Below are 21,025 nucleotides of genomic sequence, written 5' to 3'. Positions count from 1 at the left end.
TAAATACCCAGGTGATGTGGATGTGGTCCACAGGGAAAACATCAGAAGGTGAGAATAGGGAAGACAATGGCATTGCAACAGAAAGGATGGTGTACAGACAAAACGTGTTAGTGTGAATACTAAAGTGTTATGTGAACACCGTGCTTGAGCTGATTCCTGTACCGCAGAGTGTTATGCTGTCATATGTCATCTGGGCTCCCTTTTCTGCTTATATTTACCATGCACATTAAATATTCAACTGCTTTTCAATGATGCGTGCAGTAATCCTGGCCTTGTGAAGAGCTTTCTTGTCGTTCCCAGCTAGGACACATTTGATAACCTTATCGTCTTTGCATTGTGATGTTTTTGTACCTTATGTTGTGACACACATTAAATGTGTTTCCTGCAATATCCTTTAAGAATTTTTAGTTAAATCCTGTGTTTTGAATGCAAACTAATACAAAATAGCAAAGGGTATTAAGGCATTGTTCTGCTCTGAAAAACAACTGAAAAAATGGCATTGTGACATTTCCAATGACTTCCAAAGCAGAGCTGCTCATTTTATAAATCTAAAGATGTTTCTTCTTACCCCACATTCAACCTGGCACTGGAATACAGCTGAGCCCTCTCTAGCTCCTACCATCAATGGTAACGATTCTGCCATGGTGGGTGATCTGCAACCACACAAATGATGTGAAAACAAATAAACTCCAGCTTTTTCCCAGCTCAGTTATGCTGATTCTCCCAGGCTAATAAAAGTAAAAATTTACTTCAGTCATTGAAATAATTTTATTTCAATAGCCTACCATCAGACTATAACAAGTTTACCTGTGCTGTACAAACAGTTGCCCTGATGAGGGTTTTCTCAAACCTAGTAAAGTACTACAGAGAGTAAATCAGAAGTACCAGGAAATGCCCTTTATGCTTCCAGTAGCAGCCTTGCAGGATATAAGTTACATAGCCCAGAGTGTTTATTTCCTTCCCACAGCCTGCTCTCTTTCTAGGTCTTGGGAGCCTCAGGAAAGCTGACAGGTGGGAGCTGGCTTCTGCTCACTGATAGTTCTGCTGACCCAAGGCTTGCTCCATGCTTGGGTAAGAGTGCCAAGCAGGAGTGTTGTGGCACTCTGGGTGCTGCAAGCTGAGGGCATCAGTTTTGAACAGGGATTCAGCAGTCCTCTCTCCACTGGTCCTCAAGCACTTGGGTTCAGTGTGATGTTTGAACATGCTAGTGAGTAGTTTTTTTAAACCACTCTGATTTCCTGGGGTTGTATCTTTTGAGGCACCTCATCTGCAGTAGAAAAAGGACAGGGCACTTCAGAGAATGGTGTCATTTTGAAAATGTTGCACTGTCCATACCAGTCTTTTTCAACAGGCTGCAAGAGCTCTGGAGAAGACAAAAGTCACAGCAGGTACAAATGTGCTCGTCATTAATGGTCATCAGGACCATCCTGATGCTCCCCAGGAGCTTGGCCTGACCTTGCTGCCTGGAGCCCTGGGCTGTTCTGTGACAGCATCTGAGGAGAGCCTGGAGCTGACCCCCATGCTGGGGGAGACCCTCTGCTCCTGCCCTGCAGGTTGTGACAGCTGGAATAAGCTTTTCATTGACCTCGGGCACCCACAGCTCCTCAGCTCATGCTGTGGACAAGCAGCAGGTGAGTGGCCTGTCTGAAACTCAGGTTGTCAGGACTTTTCTGTTGACTTACCCAGCTTTAGTTGTTTATTTTACCGTACTCCTGAGGCTGGCAGCTGAAAATCACTGTTTTAGTGTTGTCAACATTGGGCATTCAGTCTTAGGCTAAGAATAAAAATTGTCATATTGCCTTAAAATGTATTTTAATAAGAACATTAATTAATTATTTTTTTAAAAATTTTGTGGGTTTTTTTTGTTCCACTATTGCTCTCAATGTCTTCTCTTGGGAGGGCTAGCAATGTATCTGCTTATATGGAGGCTGAAATAAATGTATAGGAGCAGAAATACCAGATATCTAAGGGCAGAATTTTTCAGTTTGAAGGTGCTTCCAATATAGCTACCCTAATTTTCCAATCTTCCTATTTTTTCCAATATTTCTACCCTAATCTCACAAATTAAAAAAATTCTGAAGTATGAAAGTATCCTAACCATCTGCAGTAGGAAAGAGCATAAATTCAAGACAAGAACAAATCTATTCTGATGGCAAAGAGAACAAAGTGCTTTCAAAGTTTTGCAATCTCAAGACAAATTAATGAGACTACTGGCTTAGAACTGGTTCAGAGTGGAAACCTAATCTGCATGGGCTATAATTGCCATTAGATCACTCTATAGGCCTGAAAAACAAAATACTGTTGATATTTCTGTGCACAAGGTGCAAGGTAGAAGTGTCCAAGAGCAAGGCATGCAGGTAAAGCCACAGTGAGATTGAGGGAAAACAGTCTGGTTGTTACATTCCTGATGTCCATGTCTTTTAGTCAAATGATAATTATCCATTAATAGCCTCATAAGTATGAATATGTAAATAGCTATGGAATGCATTATTCATGAATCACCAGGCATTAATTATTGTAATTAAGTATCATTTGCTACATTCATATTACTAACCCTTCCAGTTAATGAATACATTAGCTAATCACTGTAGAGCAGATTCAATCAAAATTCCCTGTGTCTGTGCTATGGAAGCCTGAGAGAGTTTTATTGAATTTAGATTCAATATTGAACATATCCAACATGCTTATCAGTGTATTTTTAATGACATTAAGTGTGAATCATAACCTCCAGTGCATGATGCTTGTCCTTGTGCCCAGGAGAATGGAATGGTACCAGCTGGAAGAGAACACAGAAGCAGCAGTGGTGCAGCATACGGCAGCAGCTCTGTGAACTAAGGAGTGCTTTAATTCTGGGACATGAAATCCACCTCCTCTTTCAAGTCTCGTGTCACATGTACTTTCAAGTCACACGTACAATAGGAGAGGGGGTGTGTTTTGTGAGGGTCTGCTGTCCCAAAGGTGCTGCTGGTGACAGTGTTCAAGGAACAATTTCAAAGCTCAGCTGGAGCTGTTTGCTAGGCAGTGCCTTTTGCCAGCACCAGCAGGACACAGCCCTGGCAGGATGTGCTGCCAGTCTAATGGGGCTCAGGACACTCCTGAAACATGCAGTAAAACAACCCAACCCCAGCTTTTGTCTTTACTCCCTGGAGATCCATTTCAACTAATAGTAATCTCAGTAACACAGGAAGAAGATTTGTTGCAGCTTTTATTTCATTGCCTTTTTAGGGTTATAGTTCTTAGAACCAGGCCTTGTGGGTTTTGAAGTAGAAATTTTGAATAATTTATTGCAAACAAGAGTTTCATTGTTTTTAGGGAGAATCACTAACTCAAGATATAAATATGTAAGTTCAAGTGCTGCAAGTTAATAGAAACAAGTAAAATAAACACTTGGCTGAACTTTTGGCTGTCAGGACAGAAAAAATATTTCCAAAGAAAGAATGAAATCTTATTTGATCACTGTTAGTTTGAAGCAGATTTTTTCCTATTTTGGAGTTCACCAATATACTGTAGTCATGTGCAGTGAGTAAATGATTATTGGATATAGTTTCCTCAGTCATCTGGTGGGAAGAGAATCTAAATAAGCATACATAAGGATATTTTCAAATTCACAAACACATGGGCTCTTTGTAGTTAAAATTGTCATAAGGTACTGCTGCAAAGAGGCCTTATTCAGAGCCTGTTTTTTTATGGGCCAGAAGTAAGAACAGTGGTCAGTAAATCTGCCATTCCCTGTAGACACTTACTCAGTGAAATATCCCTTGTGTATTTTCCAAACACAGGGAAGAATATGCTTTCATTCATCCCACAGCTGATACAAATCCCTTTGCTCTCCCTTCCAGTGTATCCATCACTGCTGTCTTCTCCCTCTTTTCAGAAATCTTAATTCTGCCTAAAGCCCAAACACTGTTACTTCTCATTACCCAGCTTTCTGAATGACAGTCACTGACATCTGAAAAAGATTTTGAGTCTCAGCATCATAGATATTACCAACATGGAGCATCACAAGCCATACCTCCAAAAGCCTTGCTCTTTGGCTTTCTTTCATTTGCATGTATTGTATCCCTCCTTTAATTCTGAGTGTATTGAGGTGATGATTTCCCAACCTCTTCTCAATGCCCAAATTAGTAGGAGTGTGTTTTGATTTTATTTTTCTTATAAATACTGATTTTCCACAAAAGCATGAACTTGGCAGGGAGTTTGTGTTCTTAATAAAAAAAAAAAATCAACTATCAAAATATTTGAAGTACAATTGCAACACTGGAGATGTATGAAGATCTTGCTATTGTATCTTAATATTGAACATGAATAACAGCCTTTTCAGCCCCTTGAATTCTAAAAAATCTTAGCAGTTGGATGTTTTTATGAAAAGATTAGTACCCAGTGTCTTTATTCATCCAGCTGTTTTTTCATGTTTGCTTCTATACCTGTTTCCCTTTATTTGTCCAACACCTGCATCTCTTAAAAAAATACAGAAAATGATTTAAATTAATCTGGCATTTGTTTACTTATTTTTTTTACTTTTAAAACTAGAAATATCATGTATGCAGGACTACAGCTGGGACAGTTGGAGTGCTGAAGAGCTTCAGTGGGAAGCACCTGCCTGACCCTGCCCTTCCAGAACTACTGGAAAACCCCAGGATGAAGCAACCTTCGTTGGTGTGTGGTGTTCCTGTGTTCAGAAAGTGTTCAGAAAACGTAGCACACTGAAAGCAAATGAACAGAGCCATTAGCAGGAAATGAGGAGCAGACATAGAGACAAAGGCAGAAGGTTTATTTTGTGTATAAAGGTAGGAAATTTATGTACAGGTGCACAATGCAGTTGAGGATACAGAGGTACAAAGAGGAAGAGAGCAGCATTTCTGAGGCCAGGGGATGTTTCATGATGACAAGGCATTAGAGGAAGGAAAGAATTCAATTACAGGGGTGTGTTTTCAGTAAGAGTGAACTGATGCCCTGCTAATAGTAGATTAATAACTTGCATATTGCTGTAAATTCATTTAAAACCTGTGTTTAATATTGCATAAACACTCATAGCAAGTGTCTTTTATTCAATATAAAGAGTATTATAATCTCTGTACAAATGGATTCTTTTTTTCACATTTTTGATTTAGATCTAATGTCAGACATACTGTTACAACATTTATTGCTTTCTACCTTTCTTCAACATTAAGACTGTGATGACATTTTTGCTTAATGTAGTATGTCCTGTAGTGCATATTCTATAAAGTACATAATGGTTCAATTTAGTTATGTGGAAACTGAACTTAATCCAGGGAGAAAATAAAACCAAACCAAACTTCATTATTTTTTTAATTATAGTTATTTAAAAAAAAAAAAAAAAAGGTTGAACAGCTTTAGTTAGGAGCAGCACCTCTTTTTTTCAGTTGAATTTTTAAAATTTCTTCTTTGTCTTTAGTTAGCATTCTGAAATAGGATAGCTTTCATTTCAAGTTATTTGTGATTAATTTTTAGTTTTTCATTTCAATAATACTGAACTGAGTAATATTTTTAGCTACAATTAAATGAAAGCTATAGTTTGGAATGAAGCTCCCAACATAAGATGCTATTATTTTAAATTTCCCCACATGAAAGCAATTTTCGAAAACTGTATTTTCATTGGAATGAAAAAATCCAAAATGCAGTCTGGTTTTGGTTTTTTTCTCTTTGCCTGTGTTCTGTAAATCCTGGTATTACGTGATTGCCAGTAAGATAACTAAACCTATATCTGATAGTATATATAGCTTTGTTTCTGACACTGCTACATTAATTTCATCTCCAGTGCATTCCTATCTAGTGTTTATTGATTGCTTATGAAGAAGAAAGGATTTTTTGCTAAATTTTTATATATATAAATATATAAAATTATTTATAATTGTTTTTAATAAGAGTTTAACAGAAAAAAAGTTCCCTAATCACTTTTCAGGTATGATAAAGCCAGCAAAGAAATTATCCTTGTGTACAGTTCTCATAGGTAAATACACTGTGCTTAATTTTCATACTAAGTCTGATGCTAGGAACAGGAATATGTGAAAGGGATGAATCATAATTTTTTTCCCCAAATGTGCAAAAGTTTCTTTGGATTTTTTCCTCTCCCATAAAATAGGAGTTTTTAACAGGAGGAATGTTGCTGCATTTGTGCCCCACAGACTTGGGGGCATTTATGAAAGGTGGAAAATAAGTCTTAATAGTCCTGATCCACTGTCTGATCCATATCCTGCTGTGGCAGAACAGAAACCTTAGCATTTCACTTAGACACATTTCAGGGTGTCCTAATGTCACTGGAGATTGAAAGGGGGAATTTGCTTTTCCTGAATGCACCAGGTCCAACCTGCAGCGAGTTAGGGAGGACTGATGAAGGAACAGGGTCAGGTTTGAAGTGGGGGAAACTGATATCAATGATTTGAAGGACTTTTCCAGAAGATAAATTGTTCCCTCTGGAGTCACAAAACCTCACAGTCTGGTGTCAGTCTTCCCTATAACTCTGCCACCTGCCATATAGCTGAATATCAAAACACCACCCTATATACGCTTATTCTTTCAAACCCTTTCTCAAGGATATTATTCAAATGACAAAAGGGATAGAGAATCTTTGCACATATAATAATGAATGTCCAAATAAATTATTTCACCATTATAAATGGGGTTTTTGACTTAAAGAATGATTAAAAAAACCCCAAAACTCCTCACTTTTTACAAATTTTTAGTATTTAACAATGTATTTCAGTTGTGTCTGCACTCTCAAAGGCAACTACAAAGATATTTTACTATAATATTTTTCCTAAATCTCCTGGTGCTCAAAATTTTCAGGTGTCTTTTTGTCATTCTTTTAAGAATCCATGGACAACTAACCCAATTACCTTGCTTGCTTCTTAAGAAGGAAAAAGCCCATCTTTGTTTATCTGATGACACCGATCTACTAAAAAATAAAAGAGATTTACTTTAAGTTATAGAAATCTTTAAACAAACAACAAATCTGATTTTCAAGTTGAGATACTTACTGGGCCTTTCTTTAAAGGGGAAATGTTGGTAAAGATTAGGATTTTTTTTATCTCAAAATAGTACTTTGGAGGTGTAGAGGCTACTGGAGCAGAGGATCAGGATTAGTGATATCAGTGCAGGATTGACACTAATTCAAATGTGTGTGAGAGCCTCCTCAGCATGTTTTCAATTGCTAATCCAAATCATTACCTAATTATCCAAAAATATCCTGCATTATTTCACAGGTGTGAGGCCTGACTGTCAAAGGAACAACAATAAACAGAGTGTGTGATGTAAAGAGAGTGACCACCTGTAAGATTTAATTTAAGATTAGAATTACTGAAGGCAGTGAGTCTGCCACTCTTTTCAGTAGGGTCTGAATGCCACCTTCAGTAAATGCTACAGTTGTGTTGCCTGTTAGTTGTCCCACTGTCACCCACTGGCAGTGCCCATGTGGTGAAACGCTCTGGTGAAGGTGGGGTGTACTCTTTAATATCTGTTAGCATTTGTTCTAAACCTAAATTGATTAACTAAACCAGATCTGAAGTGATTCATAGAAAAAACATTCAAAGAAATATAAAAAAAAAAAATTTAAAACTCTGATATTTGTATTGCTTTGCTAAGCTGGTTAGTCAAGGCATCTTCTGCTGCAGTAAAACACAAAAGTTTTACGACTGCTCAATAGTCTTCCTGATCACCCCACTCAACTGCTGGCTCATCATCCATTCGTAGAATGAGATAGGAAAGAAGCTGAAAGAGATTCTGCCACAAGAGCAAAGAGACAAAAAAGGAGAGGTCGCTTACATCAATCTCACAGCGGTCTCCAGCAAAGTTCACGTCACACAGGCAGTGGAACTTGTTGAGGAGGTTCTGGCAGAGGCCCCCGTTCAGACATGGGTCAGAGCTGCACTCGTCAATGTCCTTCTCACACCTGGAGGAAAGACTGCAAACAGTCAGCCTCTGAAACCAGGCATCAAATGCATCAAATAGGCACATTTTTAATTCAGAAACTTTGTGGGGTCAGGGAGAGGAAGATGGTTAATGGTGCTTAGCAAACTGTAATGCAAGATTTCAGAGCCAGCTCTGGTGCAAGTCCTGCTGACAGCTTGCTTGTCCTTTTCATTGTTCCAGCAAGCTAAGGACACAATTTCCTTCTCAGTAATCTGGATATAAGTCAGACAAATGTGTGTTTTTCCCAGCTGAGTGCTCTGTTCTTTGGGGGGGTGGGGGGGTGGTTAACCTTTTTATTTCTTCCCTCTATTTGGAATGCCAATAGATCCCAGCACAATTTCCTATCCAGTCTCTCTAAAATAGGCCCCAAAAAAGGTAAAAATGGTGCAGGAGAGACTTAATAAATCTTCTAACTTAAGAGTTCATAAGACTTAATATATATCATTAAAGATTTTTGAGCTAATTCTGGTGATACAGGAAATTTGAGTTATAATTTCTCAAGGCAGCCAATGGAAGAATGATGAGGGATGTGTAAGATTTTCTGAAAATTACTGATTTGGTGATTTTCTGCTCTGACAATGTTCCCTTTTAATTCCCTGCTCCCTTTTATAAATTAATGCTAACAGTTAATCCTATTTTTTCCAGGTAAAAATGCAGGTTTATACTTGGACAAGAATATGAGAAATTCTCTCTCAGTTACAAGGAGTTGCTTTTTTCAATCATATTCATAACCAAGCAATAAGATTTTAATCTTATATCAGAGAAGAGCATTTTTTATATAAAACAGTTTTACTCTATTAATCTAAAATTCTTTCAATAGCTTCCTTAAATTATATTCATATATTTCAAAGAGCTAAGTTATTTATCCAATGTATAAAGTATCCAATGTATAGGAATTATATAGCTATGAAATTACCTATGAAAATTTTAAAAAAGCCAACAACCTCTCAAATCTTCCAGGGAATCAGGTATCTGAATCCATCTGAGTTTCAGGAACACTTAAAAACCTGATTGACAAATTTGTTTTTGAGAGAGAGCTCTATCTTCTTTTATGGAGATTATTCTTTACACATTTCCCTTTCCACTTGCTATTGAGATCATGGGGCTTTTTTTTTTATGTGATCCCAAGTGAATTGATTGGCATAGAATTTCTCTATACTGTGCTTTCTGAGGGCTGAATTATTGTCTTAAAAGAAGATGCCTGCTTCATTAGTCTAATACATAAATATAAAAAAGGGTTTGGTTTTAATTTTCTTATTAACAGAAAATATATATTTGAATTTGTTCTGAAAAAGAACAATGAAAAAAGAAAAAAAAAAGAAAAATAAAAGGAGGGATGAAATGTTCTCATTTGATCTAGAGAGACCTCCGAGCTTGGAAGTACTGCTGGTTTATAGTTTGTCAGCCTGGAACAGAGGCCAAATGGCCCATTTTAGAGCCTGGAGAGGAGAGCCTGGCTGCCACAGCCAGCCACGGGGCAGCTCCCTGGGCACAGGTCTGCTGCTCAATGTGAGAACCTTGGGAACTGTAAAAGAGAGATTGCCAACCAGTGGGATGGATGGATGGAAGGAAGACTCATTCCCAAAGCTGCAGTTATCAAGTAGGCTGGCAGGGGAAGGGAGAAGGAAAATGTGCTTTCCTGCTACCCCAAAGTCCCAAGAAATATGCAGAAGTGACTATGAATACGCTTTAACTTCTTAAAATTTTATTGTATCCTTTCCCCCTTGTTGAATATTGTGAGGTGGTACACAGGCAACCTGGCTGTTAACAGTGGAATTCAAGTGTGTCTGCCAACTACACTGTGCACTGAGTGGGTGGAAATCTTCATTTCATGTCTTTTATAGCCTACTGTACTCCTTCCACAAAATCAGTGGCCTCGTAAGTTTTTTGAGAGAATGAAAACCTTTTGCTGGAAACTTCTCTGTTACAGCTTAGTCCTGTTGAACTTTTGGATATTATACTCTGACATAATGCTAGTTTCACCAGGAGCATGTACAGTTTTTCTTGTCTCTCTATCCAAAATGCCCTTACCTCTTCAGGCTATGACTGAGACAATGCCTCCCTAGGTTTCTGCAGCACCCGATGCCCTGAGGCTCTCAGCCCTCCCTGCTCCAGAGCTCTTTAAAGGCCAGTATTAAGTGTGAATTGTGCTACAAGATACAGATTTCACTGTGAAGAAGGTCCCTCTGTTCCAGGCTAAACAATAACATGTGCAAAGTATTCTTTAATCTCTTCTAAAAGTAATCATTCTGTTTTCACACTTCAGCATTCAGTAAGAAAGCGTGGTATACTAAGCCACCAGGTACACCACCTCTTACCATTCCTGTGATAGAATAGATTGTATATTCACAGTACAGATATGTGAAAATTAAACGGCTTTGCATATTCATGTGCCAGAGCATGTAGCCGGTTTATGTATATGAGCAGGATACGCGTGTTTGTGTCGCCACCTATGGAAAGGCAACATTGAAACTTGTCATATGAACATTCTGCACAGAAGCCAAAAAAAGGCACAGAGAAGCACGTGTACAGCGCTGTTTAAGAAATAATATCTTGGGCTGGATTACTGGTGCTGCATTGGACTAAACTGCATTGCTGCATTCTTTTCTGACTTTTTTCTAAAACCATAATACTTGAGACCCTCAGAGTCACTCCAGCAAGGAACTGCTGCACTTGAACAGCTGCTTTGTCTGTATTTCTGCCAGAGTTCCAGTATTTCTGCTGGCTGTTACCCTCTGGACTCTTTTGGAAGAGGTGCTCCCAAAGATATGCAGGACAAAGCCTCTCACCGTTCTCCCACAAACCCCGGCAGGCACATGCAGGTCAGCTCACTGCCGAGGTCAGTGCAGTTGCCGTAGTTGAAACACGTGAGGTTCCTCTCTTCATTCCCACAAACTGTGTAAGGTAATCTTCGATATCTGGGCAAACAAGAAGGCAGCAGCAGTTATTGGCACTGTCCTTGTTTCTGGATGTCACGTGCTCTCTCAGCTGAAGCAGGGGAGCAGGGTATTGCTCAAAGGAATGACTGCTGAAACTCAGATTTAAGACTCCCAGAACATGTTTTGCCTAACTTTTTTTAATTTGATAAATATAATTTTTCTTTTCCAAATATTTACTGGAAAATTAATGATTCATTTCTCATTAGAAAAAAAAATAAAATGGACATCACTCTACCTATATTATTAATGTGGTTCTGTGTGATATGTGGACAGCTTAGTATAAGAGTTCAAAAAAGACAGACTTAACAAACAAGATAAAAAATATTGGACCACCATAAGGCATCTTCAAATCTGAGGAAGTCCTCACTACTCAGAAAAAGTCAACAAAACATGTCAATTTTAGTAATTATATCCTAAAAGACTGTAGTTGGGTAGCATGAAGATTATTGTGTCTGCATCCTTTGGGCTGCAACATACTGGTTTTGTTGGAGTCCTCTGAAGGAAGGAGAAGGATTTTGCCTTCTTGGAGAGGAATTGCACATGCTTAGAGGCAAGAATTTTATGGGTGTGCAGAAAAGGGCAATTAAAGGGAAAAGCCTGCAGCCCTTCTAGAGAAGAGCCTGTGAAGAACAGGAAACAGCATATGAGCAGTGTCAGAAGCAACGGCAAAAGTGGGCTGTGTGATGTTTGCAGCCACGAGGACTGAGAGTAAGCTGGGAGGAAAGACCAACCCAAAAAAGATGCTGTGGATGGGAAGAAAAACAACTTCTTTTCCTATTGTTATTTTCTCCTACCAACCCTGAATTCCTGTATTTATAACTCTAGAGCTATATTACTCGAATAAAATATTGTTTTAGAGATTTAAAAACCTTAAGTTGTTGTTTTTTTTTTCTGAGAAGAAGATGTAGCACATGTATTTTCAGGCTCTGGTAGACTTATAATCTTGTCATCAGAGAGCTCACAGGACCAATGTTGGCAGCAGAGCAGGGCAGCAGAGCTTGTTCAAGCCTTGCCTCATCAGTCTCTACCTGAGCTGGCAGCGCTCCACTGTTTCAGTCCACATCTAATTGATCTGTACAACTTTCTGTACTCTTCATACATCCACTCTGCAGCCATGATTAATATAGAGACAGATGCAAAACATCTGTGTTAAAAACAAAAACATCAGTGGTATAAAAAGCCCTTCAGAAGAGACTTAACAAAATCATGCAAATCAGCCTTGTTTACAGTACCTGCAAAATCTCCCTGTGAAGTTAGCAGCACACAGGCAGGAGTATCCATTAATCCCATCCACACAAGTGGCCCCATTCAAGCACTGGTGGCCACGGCAGTCATCTATATCCTCCTCACAGTTCTCCCCAGTGTAACCAGGCTCACAGCTGCACTCGTAGGAGGCAGTCCCATCTGTGCAGTTCCCATAGATGCAGGGGTTTGAAGAACACTCATCAATGTTGACTTCACAGTAGGTGCCAGTCCATCCATCGGGACATACACAGTGGTAGGAAGTGTACAAGTCTTCACATATGCCCCCATGCATACAGGGGTCAGAGCTGCAGAAATCTACCTGCAAACAGCCAGTAAGAGCAGGGTTTGCAGATATTTTGAGAAATTGCTCCTCTTGAGGTTTTTTAGTAGGTATGTCAGCATTTTCGAAGTATGAGAGATAAATGCCACTGATTTCTATGGTGCTCATGCACCCTCGCAGGCCATCCAGGCTGTCAAAAGCCTTGTCAGCCACATAGATGTCTGTCTCTTCTCTTAAAAAGTTGAGGCTTCCTGCAGCAGCTGTGCTGGTTGCCATGTCTTTCTTGTCTATATCTAAGTGCCATCTGGAGGACTGGGACAGGGGCTCCACCATAGAGACCATCACTTGGTGCCATTTGCCGTCGCTCACAGGCTCTGAACTCACAAGGGTCAGCCTGTAGAAGCTGTTGCCACTTTGTAATTGAAACAGGAGTTTGGAGTTGTGTATACTGATGATGACAAACTCAGGCTCCCTCTCTGCATACAGCAGGATCACGTCAGTGTCCCTGGTTCGAAAGCCAAAGACGATATTAGTGAGGTCTCTGCTGATTTTCCCATTGCTTCTGTAAAATATCGCACTGCTCCGGCCACTGAACACTGCGTTAGCAAGACCTGTGCAAAGACAGCAATTGAGAAACTGAACCAGTTTTACACCAATGTACGTGGAACAATGTCTCCCCAGTGCACATGCCATATAACTGCTTTTGGTTTGTTGAAAGACAGTCAAATTCCACCAGTGTTTCAGTTATCCTGGTTCACTGTTCACAGTTCACTGCCCCTCATGGCTGTGGAAATTCCAGGGCAGTGCCAGCATCAGCTATAATGACATCCAAAGTGTACTCTTTGCATCATCTCAGGTTAGCACTCCAATATACAATTCTAGATTACTGTTATCTATTTCAATAAAAGACATACATTTGTTACTTTATGATTGTTTCCTAAATACAGGCAGCTAGCTATTCCCTGTGACAGATCTGGATGAGGTGAACATTTCTTCCCAATTCCTGTTTTCTCAGGGGTGTCTTAAGGTGTTTTATGAAGTATATGATTGGATCCCAATTTCATCTCACTAATACAAGAGGATGAATTTAATAGAAGTGAGTTGATGGAAAGCCCCTTGGAAATCCCTGTAAGCAGTTGTGCCTGTCATGTTCAAAGCCAGCTTCTCTTGGTGCGCAGGCACTGCCACAGCCCTGTTCTGGTGGGACTTGGAGGGCAGCAGTACTCAGCTCACACTGCTGTGAGTGAAAATTGATGGGCAACATTGTGTCAGCTTTATGGACAGCTTTACAAAGGTATTTGACACCTTTTGTTAGCATGGTTTCTACTAAAATACATTTACTCACTGGGCTGTAAATTTAAATGTTCTGAGGTTTCTGAGGATTACAGACAGGGAGGAGGGACAGGAAGGAATGTCTTCTGTCTGTGCTTCAGAAAAAAATAGCTTTGAAAGATCTGACATAAGATGGGTTTCTGAACTATCTCTGGGCTTAGTAAATCTTGAGGAAAAGAACCCTGGGATTCCCACTATGAATTTCTTGACTTCATATCCTGATGCCAAGGCAGCAGAGGTGTAACTGCATTTCCTGGTGCATCAAATGTGCTGTCTTTCTCATAGAAAAAGTTTCCTCAGAGGAAATCATACTAAATTAAGTAATGAATCATACTAATTCTAGAAGGAAAGTCAGAATTTTTCAAGATTATTCCTGTTCTTTTCAAATATCTCACGAACCTGAATTTTTTTCACAGAAGACGCAAGGCAAAGAACTCACTAACCAGGAAAGCTTCTATTTTGTTACCCTGTGTTGAACAAGAGGAAGTTTATCCTGTAGCTAAGAATACAACTAGTTAAAGATGCAGTTCTATAGTGCAGGAATTTTTGAATATCTCTTAGGGAAACTCCCTACTGTTGCCACATAAACCAGCGCAGAAATGTATGATCTTGAGTCATTGAAAGTGAACTTGAGTTCAGCAGAGGAAGACAGTTCAGGTACTTTTCACTTCAATGTCTCTGGGTGTTTCTGTTCTACCTTAATAAGCAAAGTAAATTTTATGAGAGAATGTATTTTGATGTTATCATTAAAGACATCTCTGAGAAAAGGAGCAATTCTTTTAATTTCAGTTACAATTTTAAGCCATCCTGCAATGCTGATCCTAACAAACTGCATAAAAATAGTATCATATTGGTCTGTCTATGATAGAGATCTTTTGTTGAACAGCCTTTCCATTCCTAAGAGTCAGCCATTCTGACAGCTTCCATCAGACTGAGTGGGTATTTACCTTCTCTTACAGCTTTTTGTTAGGGCTTTCTTTGGTAGCAAAACAAAAAAATATTTCTTAAAAATCCTTACTTTCTCATTTCAATTCCACTCCAGGGCTGGAAGGAGAAGGAAGTTGGGGAAGGAAAGAGATGTGCAGGGTGGCTAATGATTCTAAGACAACTAATGGTCATCAGTGTTCCAATGGACTGCTTGGCATGCGGGTGCTTCTTATGAAGGCACTGTTTGAACAACTGTACTGTAGGTATTGAGGTGACTTTCTCCAAAGATATTCAAGATTTAAGAAAATCAAGTGATGCAATGTAAGTTATGTAGCTTGTCTTTTCAGGATGATGGAGAACATTCTGAGGTTAACACTGAATTATCTCTTTGCAGTGGCAGTGTGGGGGCAATGTACTGATCTTACGAACAGCCTTGACTAGCTTGTCCAAGTAAGTCAAAATCAAAGTTTCTGTAAACATCAGTGCCTGAGTCAGGGGGTCTGGGGGAGAATACTTGGATTTGGTAGGGCAGACTCTTCCCATTAACTTTACTTAAAACTGACATAACTATTACTTTAATACAGAAATAGTTGAATTAACTTTTAGGGCAACAAATACTTCATTTCAAGCAAATGCTGCTGAAAATGTCCATTGCTGCTGATCTCCAGAGATGATTGGAACAGCTGAAATGTACCTACATTCAAATCCTTGGTGCACCAGCTGGCATTGTGCTTCATGAGGACAGGGCCCAAGCTCACACCACTTAACTTCCTCACATGCCTTCCCCTCTGTGTTAGGGGGGCACGTGCAAGTGAAGTCATCCCAGATTGAATAGCACACACCACCGTTGTGACAAGGGTTGGACTATGGGGAGAGAGAAGAGAGAACCTCAGTATGAATCAACTGTTGGGCACTCAACTCTAGGCATGGGGGACTGTTTGGCAAAAAGAAATTTTCCTTTTATTTCAGATGGAAAATTATAAAGACCAGTGTTATGACAGTACAGCATGTTTGATAACTAGTGAAAAACAGTATTTCAATCTCAAAATAGTTTCATTCTCCCCATGCAAATACATTTTGCTTCTGATATTAATTATATATAGCATAGCTTAACAAAACCTGCTCTTTCTAGCATTTTTTTCATGTTAATACAATGTCAGTATAATCAAATAATGAGTGGGAACATACTAAAAACAGAAAATAAATTCCCCATTATAAGCATGTGAAAATGCTCTGAAAAATGCCATTCTTACCTTGCAGAGGTTGTCACCAGTGCAGCCTTTGGTGACATTGATCAGAGTTCGGTTGGTAGAATTCAGTGGATTGGTGATGGGGAAGAATTCCAGCGGCTGGTTATTCACTCTTACATCTTGGATACAGCCTTTGAAATACCTGCCATTTCTATCAGTCTCTGTGTTATCTGGTAGGCCTCCAATGTAAAGAATATCCTTACTTTGGATGGTTAGTGCTGGAGTAGAAATAAAGCCTAGGTAGTGAGAGGACTGGAACAACTCCATCTTATTTGGTTCTATTTTTAATGTTATTAAGTGAAAGTTTCCATCATTCACAGAGTGTTTCCCTAATAACTTCATGGAATTTAGAGCTAGCATGGTGAGTTTTCCATCTTCCAAATAGACTCTTATGTAGAGGTAAGTACTGTTTCTCAGAGCCAGTAACAAGCCAGAAGATTTGCGTGTTCGGACAAACATTGATATGATGAAGTTCTCATTCTCAATGGAATCAACAGGAAAAGCAGCATAGCCTGAGGAGTCCTCGAATCCAAACCGGCCTGGAATGTACTCTTGAGGTTAGAGATATGGGAAATGAAGAAAAGAAAAAAAAAAAAAGAGAGAGAGAGAAGGGAGAAAAATAAAATAGTTAGGGCTAAATGACAAAGGATGCAATGCAATGATTAAATAACTACTTCTGGTGATGTTTCTGTATGGTAGTAAGATGTGCTTGTTTTTATGGATGAATAAAGACTTGATCCAACTGTAAATAGCTTCTGTTTCAAAATTCCTGTTGGCTTTAATGGTTGTAGCATTATGACCCAGTGCAGGACCAGATGTTATATAATTGGGCACATTTTTCCTCTTTATACCCTCTTTTATTCTCTATGTAATGCTGTGTTTTCAAGTAGCTAAACAAGGACGGATTTCTACAGTTTCCTGCACAGAAAGATCATTTTGGAAAGAATCTACCTGCTTTGATCCTCTGATGACCAGGGAAGTTAATGCTGTTCTGGGATTTTGTGGTATTTTTTGCACAGATTCCAATCACAGAAAGCTGCTGGGCAAAGCCCTCTTGTGTGAATAGGTGACGTGTGTGGTGCTGCATGGACTCCCCAGTTCTCTGACAGACTTTTCGTTGCTGGGGCTCAACATATGCTCACCTACATCAACTTGTATCCAGTCATGAACCCTACTCAGTCCCTGAATGCCCACAGTGCTCTGGGAGAAACATGATCCAGGATCAAGTAAGTTTTTTTTTTTCCTTGTGCTTATCAATTAAAATGATTAAACCAAAACCATCTGTCTGTCCTTTATCCATTATTTTTGGTAATGATTGTCAGTCTTTAAAAGATACAAAATATGTAGCCAAAACTTATTCTGATGAATCATCTCTTTAAAGAACAACAAAATATTTCTATTTTTACACTATAAGTTTTGTGATCTTGTCCTCAATATTACAGACTTCCTGCCTAAACAGTTTCAGGAGCTATTTTTCATATATCAGATTCCTAGAAAGAATAAACCAAGCTCACATAGCTAAAGATTCAATCATCTGTTATGCAGTAAAGCTCCTGGAGCAGGATGTCATAGGCCAACTTCCTGCCTGCAGAACTACTTTTTTTTATGACTGCATTTAAAAAATTATGAAAATAGGGGACTGACCATGAAGCCCCCAGAGACACTTAATAACCATACTGCACTGCTATGTGGTATAGTCATATTATTTAGCAACAGGAATAAATCCCATACTTGTTCCTAAACAGACAATTTCTTAATTTAATTTGGAATAGTTTATTTCTATGAATAAGATTTCCTATATGCCTACATCTACTTGTTAAGCAGACTTAATGCCTCAAAACACCAATTTCAACAATTGTTTCTGCATACAAGAGTTTTAAATTATATCTTCTCTTAAGGTGGTAATGGAGACTGAGACACTTTTTTCATGGGGGTAAAAAGAAAAATTCTGCTGAACTGAGGATTCCACAACTGCAGTATTAGAAAGAAACCTTGATCTCCAGAAAGGCATTTCATGTTTACAATTGCCTTGTCACATTTCTCTCTACTTATAAATACACACATATATCATCAGCCTGATCTGTTTGATGAGATGACTAGCATCACCTTAGTCAATATTAACCTCTTGGAGCACATCTGGATGTTGATCAAAATGAAGCAACATCTGTTTGTTATTTTGTATATGTAGAGAAAGTATTGCCTCTTGTCAATTAAATACTTGGCAGCAACTTTTCTTCAGAAAGACACCAGCATTTCTTACGTTATCCCTTACCACAAGTCTCCTCCACTCTGCCTCTTTAGAAACCTGGCACAGTCTTTTACATGTGACATATGTCTAGAACCTATGTACCAAAATGGCATGGTGCCACGATTAGCAAGGAATATTGTGGTCAGCAGGAAAAAAAAAAAGCATGCCTTCTAATCATTCTCAACAGTTCTAATGCCAGTATAAGCTGCTCCTGGCCCTGAATGGTTTTAATTTTGCTTCATGTAAGGAGGCAAACATATTTCCCAGATGTTGTCCTATATTCAAAAGTTGTCTTCCAAATCTTTGGATAAATTACAGCTACACTTCAAAGAAGTCTGTTACAATTACTTCTCAGATTTTGTCATTTTGTAACCAAACCAAAAGGAAAAACTATTGAAAGGTATTGATAAGTATTAGGTAGAGCATACAAAATGAATTTGTATTCAAACATTTGAAATGTATTTGAAGGCCCAGCTTTCTGCAGCAATACATTCAATAATCCCTGAGGCCAGTTGTTCAGCTGATATGAATCAATGTAGCTTCACTGGCAGCAGTACAGCCACACCAGTTTAGGATATGTCAATTCCAATGTGACCATGGCTCTGTTGTTCTGTTCAATTTTTTCCAGTCCACCTGGCAAATATATCTACATAAATATATGTATGTATGTATGTATGTATGTATGTATGTATTTCTTGCTCCCTAAACATTGCTCTGCTGGCCATGTGTGGATCAGGGAGGCAGAGGCAAAGGCATGGCATGAAGACTTAGTCCTGTGCAATTTTTCTTAAACAAAACTGCTTCTTTGAAATCCCTAAAACTTTGCCTGGGGAAGGATTGCAGAGCTCACCCTAAAGCATTCCTGAGGGCTGCTGTATTTACAGCTCTAGGGGGCTTCACCTAGGAGATGCAGCAGGGTGCTGGACAGGGACCTCCTGTTGTCCCACTTTGCCCCAGCCTGCACTGCAAAGATCACGTGTAGCAGGGAAAGTGCTGCAGGCATCTGCAGCTTTTGTGTTCCTGCTCACCACTGCCATGGAAGCTGCTTGCTGAGATGAGCTCTTCTGCTCGCCCTGACAGGGACACGTTTCCCTCTGGTCCCCATGCAGCTCTTTGGGAGCAGCAGCCTGCACTGGGGATTGTCCAACCTTGGGACCAGCTGAGGGATGAATGGATCCTATTTCCAGCTGCTGAAGCCCTGCCTGCTGCTTGGGCTAATCAGATTAAGCTAAGAGTATGATCTCATTCATTCTTTTTAAAATTGAAATCTGTCTTTTTTTAACTTGCAGTACTTTTGCTTGAATCTCTTTATAAAAGCCTAGAGAGCTCGAGGATAAAATTTTCAAAGAATGCTTTGAAAATAAGTCCTAAACTCCAAATGACTTGCTTGCTTTCTCAATTTTTACTCAGTGTGGTTAACCTACAGTTTTTCAAAGTTTATGGAGTGCTAAAAGCACTGAGATTTTAAAACAAGAGGAGTGGAATCCGCTAGTTTAGTGCAACTTATTTTTGTCAGGCTGAAAGGAAGCCTTCCTGGGAAACTAACTAGAAAATAAGAAAGATGTGCCACTACTAACCTCTTGCACTGGCTTACCACTTGACATTAAGCTCCAGAGATCCTGAGGGTCACATTGTTTCACAGCCAGGTAAACAGGATTGTTTATGGTCATGTTTTCAGCAGGCACACAAACCACAGGTGACAGCAGCATTCCCTTACCTGTTGCACAGTCTGGCCCTGTGTAGGGCCGGTAGCAGTCACAGTGGTAGCTCAGCCACAGGTTGATGCAGCGTCCCCTGTTCTGGCACGGGTGGGGAACACACCAGTCCTTTTTAGCACATCCTGTCCTGACATTTAAAGATGACCCAGATGATACATTCTCTGGAGTAATAACATTCAAGTCTATCTCAATATCCTGAAGACAGCCTACAAATGAAGGTGCAGAATGTGTATTAAAGGTGTTCTGTAGAGAGTTGCTGTTCCCCACTGGTAAGCCGCCCAAAAACGTGCTCTGAAATGCAAACATCACCAGCTCGTTATCTATCTTAGCAGATGTTTTATTGAGACAGGATTCGACACAAGAGCTGTCAAGCAAATTAAGAATAACAGCTCTTGCCAAGGTTACCTCCACTGAATGCCATTCTCCATCACTGACATTATGTGGAATATGCAAAAGAGCCTGTGGCTGATTATTGACTTGCACGGATAACTGTAAGTAGCCATTCAGTACTTCCAACTTTGCAAAGGTGTTTTTCTCCCCTCGTTGAAACAGAAAAGCTGTGGGTTGCACAGTTTGAAACCTCAGGTTTATATTATAGAAAAAATCCTTTTTATGGGTCTGGGGATTCTTCAACAAAAGGAAACTGTTCCCTTGAAAAGAAAATGTGGTTACAGTTTCACAGTGTATTCCAGTATACCCAGGTGAACATATGCAGCTGAATCCGTGTTGGCCATTTTTTAAATGTGGGATACATATTCCATTGTTTTGGCATTGATGATCAGTACAGCCATGCAGAACTTCTGTACAGTTCCAGCCACCATAAAAAATCCCTTCTTTGTCTGCAGGTGGGCAATGGCAAGTGTAATTTCCAGGAAAATTCTCACAGATCCCACCATTTTGGCAAGGGTTTGTGTAACATTCGTTGACATCTTCATCACAGTGAGTACCTGAAGAATAAACAAAGAATTAGGCATTCTGATTTGCATAACTGGAGCCCAAAAGAACACTTTTAATAATGTATTTTATTAAATTATCTTTTATTAGAGGGGAATGCCTTAATAAATAGGTGATGGACAAGTAAAAAAAAATACTTTAAATATAGAAAGGCCATTCGATTGTCATGGTTTCCTTGTGCAAAGTATTATGTAAACACCTAA

General features: G+C 39.3%; 1 protein-coding gene across 1 annotated transcript in view; it reads right to left on the bottom strand.

The window, feature by feature from the left end:
* Positions 1-21,025, bottom strand: part of CRB1 (crumbs cell polarity complex component 1) — a 93,871-nt gene that overhangs the window by 13,684 nt on the left and 59,162 nt on the right. The window contains exons 7-14 of the mRNA XM_058842839.1: positions 19,868-20,815; positions 15,906-16,453; positions 15,351-15,516; positions 12,101-13,004; positions 10,719-10,847; positions 7,783-7,921; positions 3,440-3,557; positions 569-648 (exon numbers count right to left, since the gene is read on the bottom strand). Of these exons, the coding sequence (XP_058698822.1) occupies positions 569-648; positions 3,440-3,557; positions 7,783-7,921; positions 10,719-10,847; positions 12,101-13,004; positions 15,351-15,516; positions 15,906-16,453; positions 19,868-20,815 (3,032 nt within the window). The remainder of the gene's footprint in view (positions 1-568; positions 649-3,439; positions 3,558-7,782; positions 7,922-10,718; positions 10,848-12,100; positions 13,005-15,350; positions 15,517-15,905; positions 16,454-19,867; positions 20,816-21,025) is intronic.

This window comes from Poecile atricapillus, chromosome 7 (assembly GCF_030490865.1).
Source record: "Poecile atricapillus isolate bPoeAtr1 chromosome 7, bPoeAtr1.hap1, whole genome shotgun sequence".
In the NCBI taxonomy this organism is placed as follows: domain Eukaryota; kingdom Metazoa; phylum Chordata; class Aves; order Passeriformes; family Paridae; genus Poecile; species Poecile atricapillus.
The sequence above is the reverse complement of the archived record's forward strand: the minus strand, read 5'-3'. Positions and strand labels throughout refer to the sequence as shown.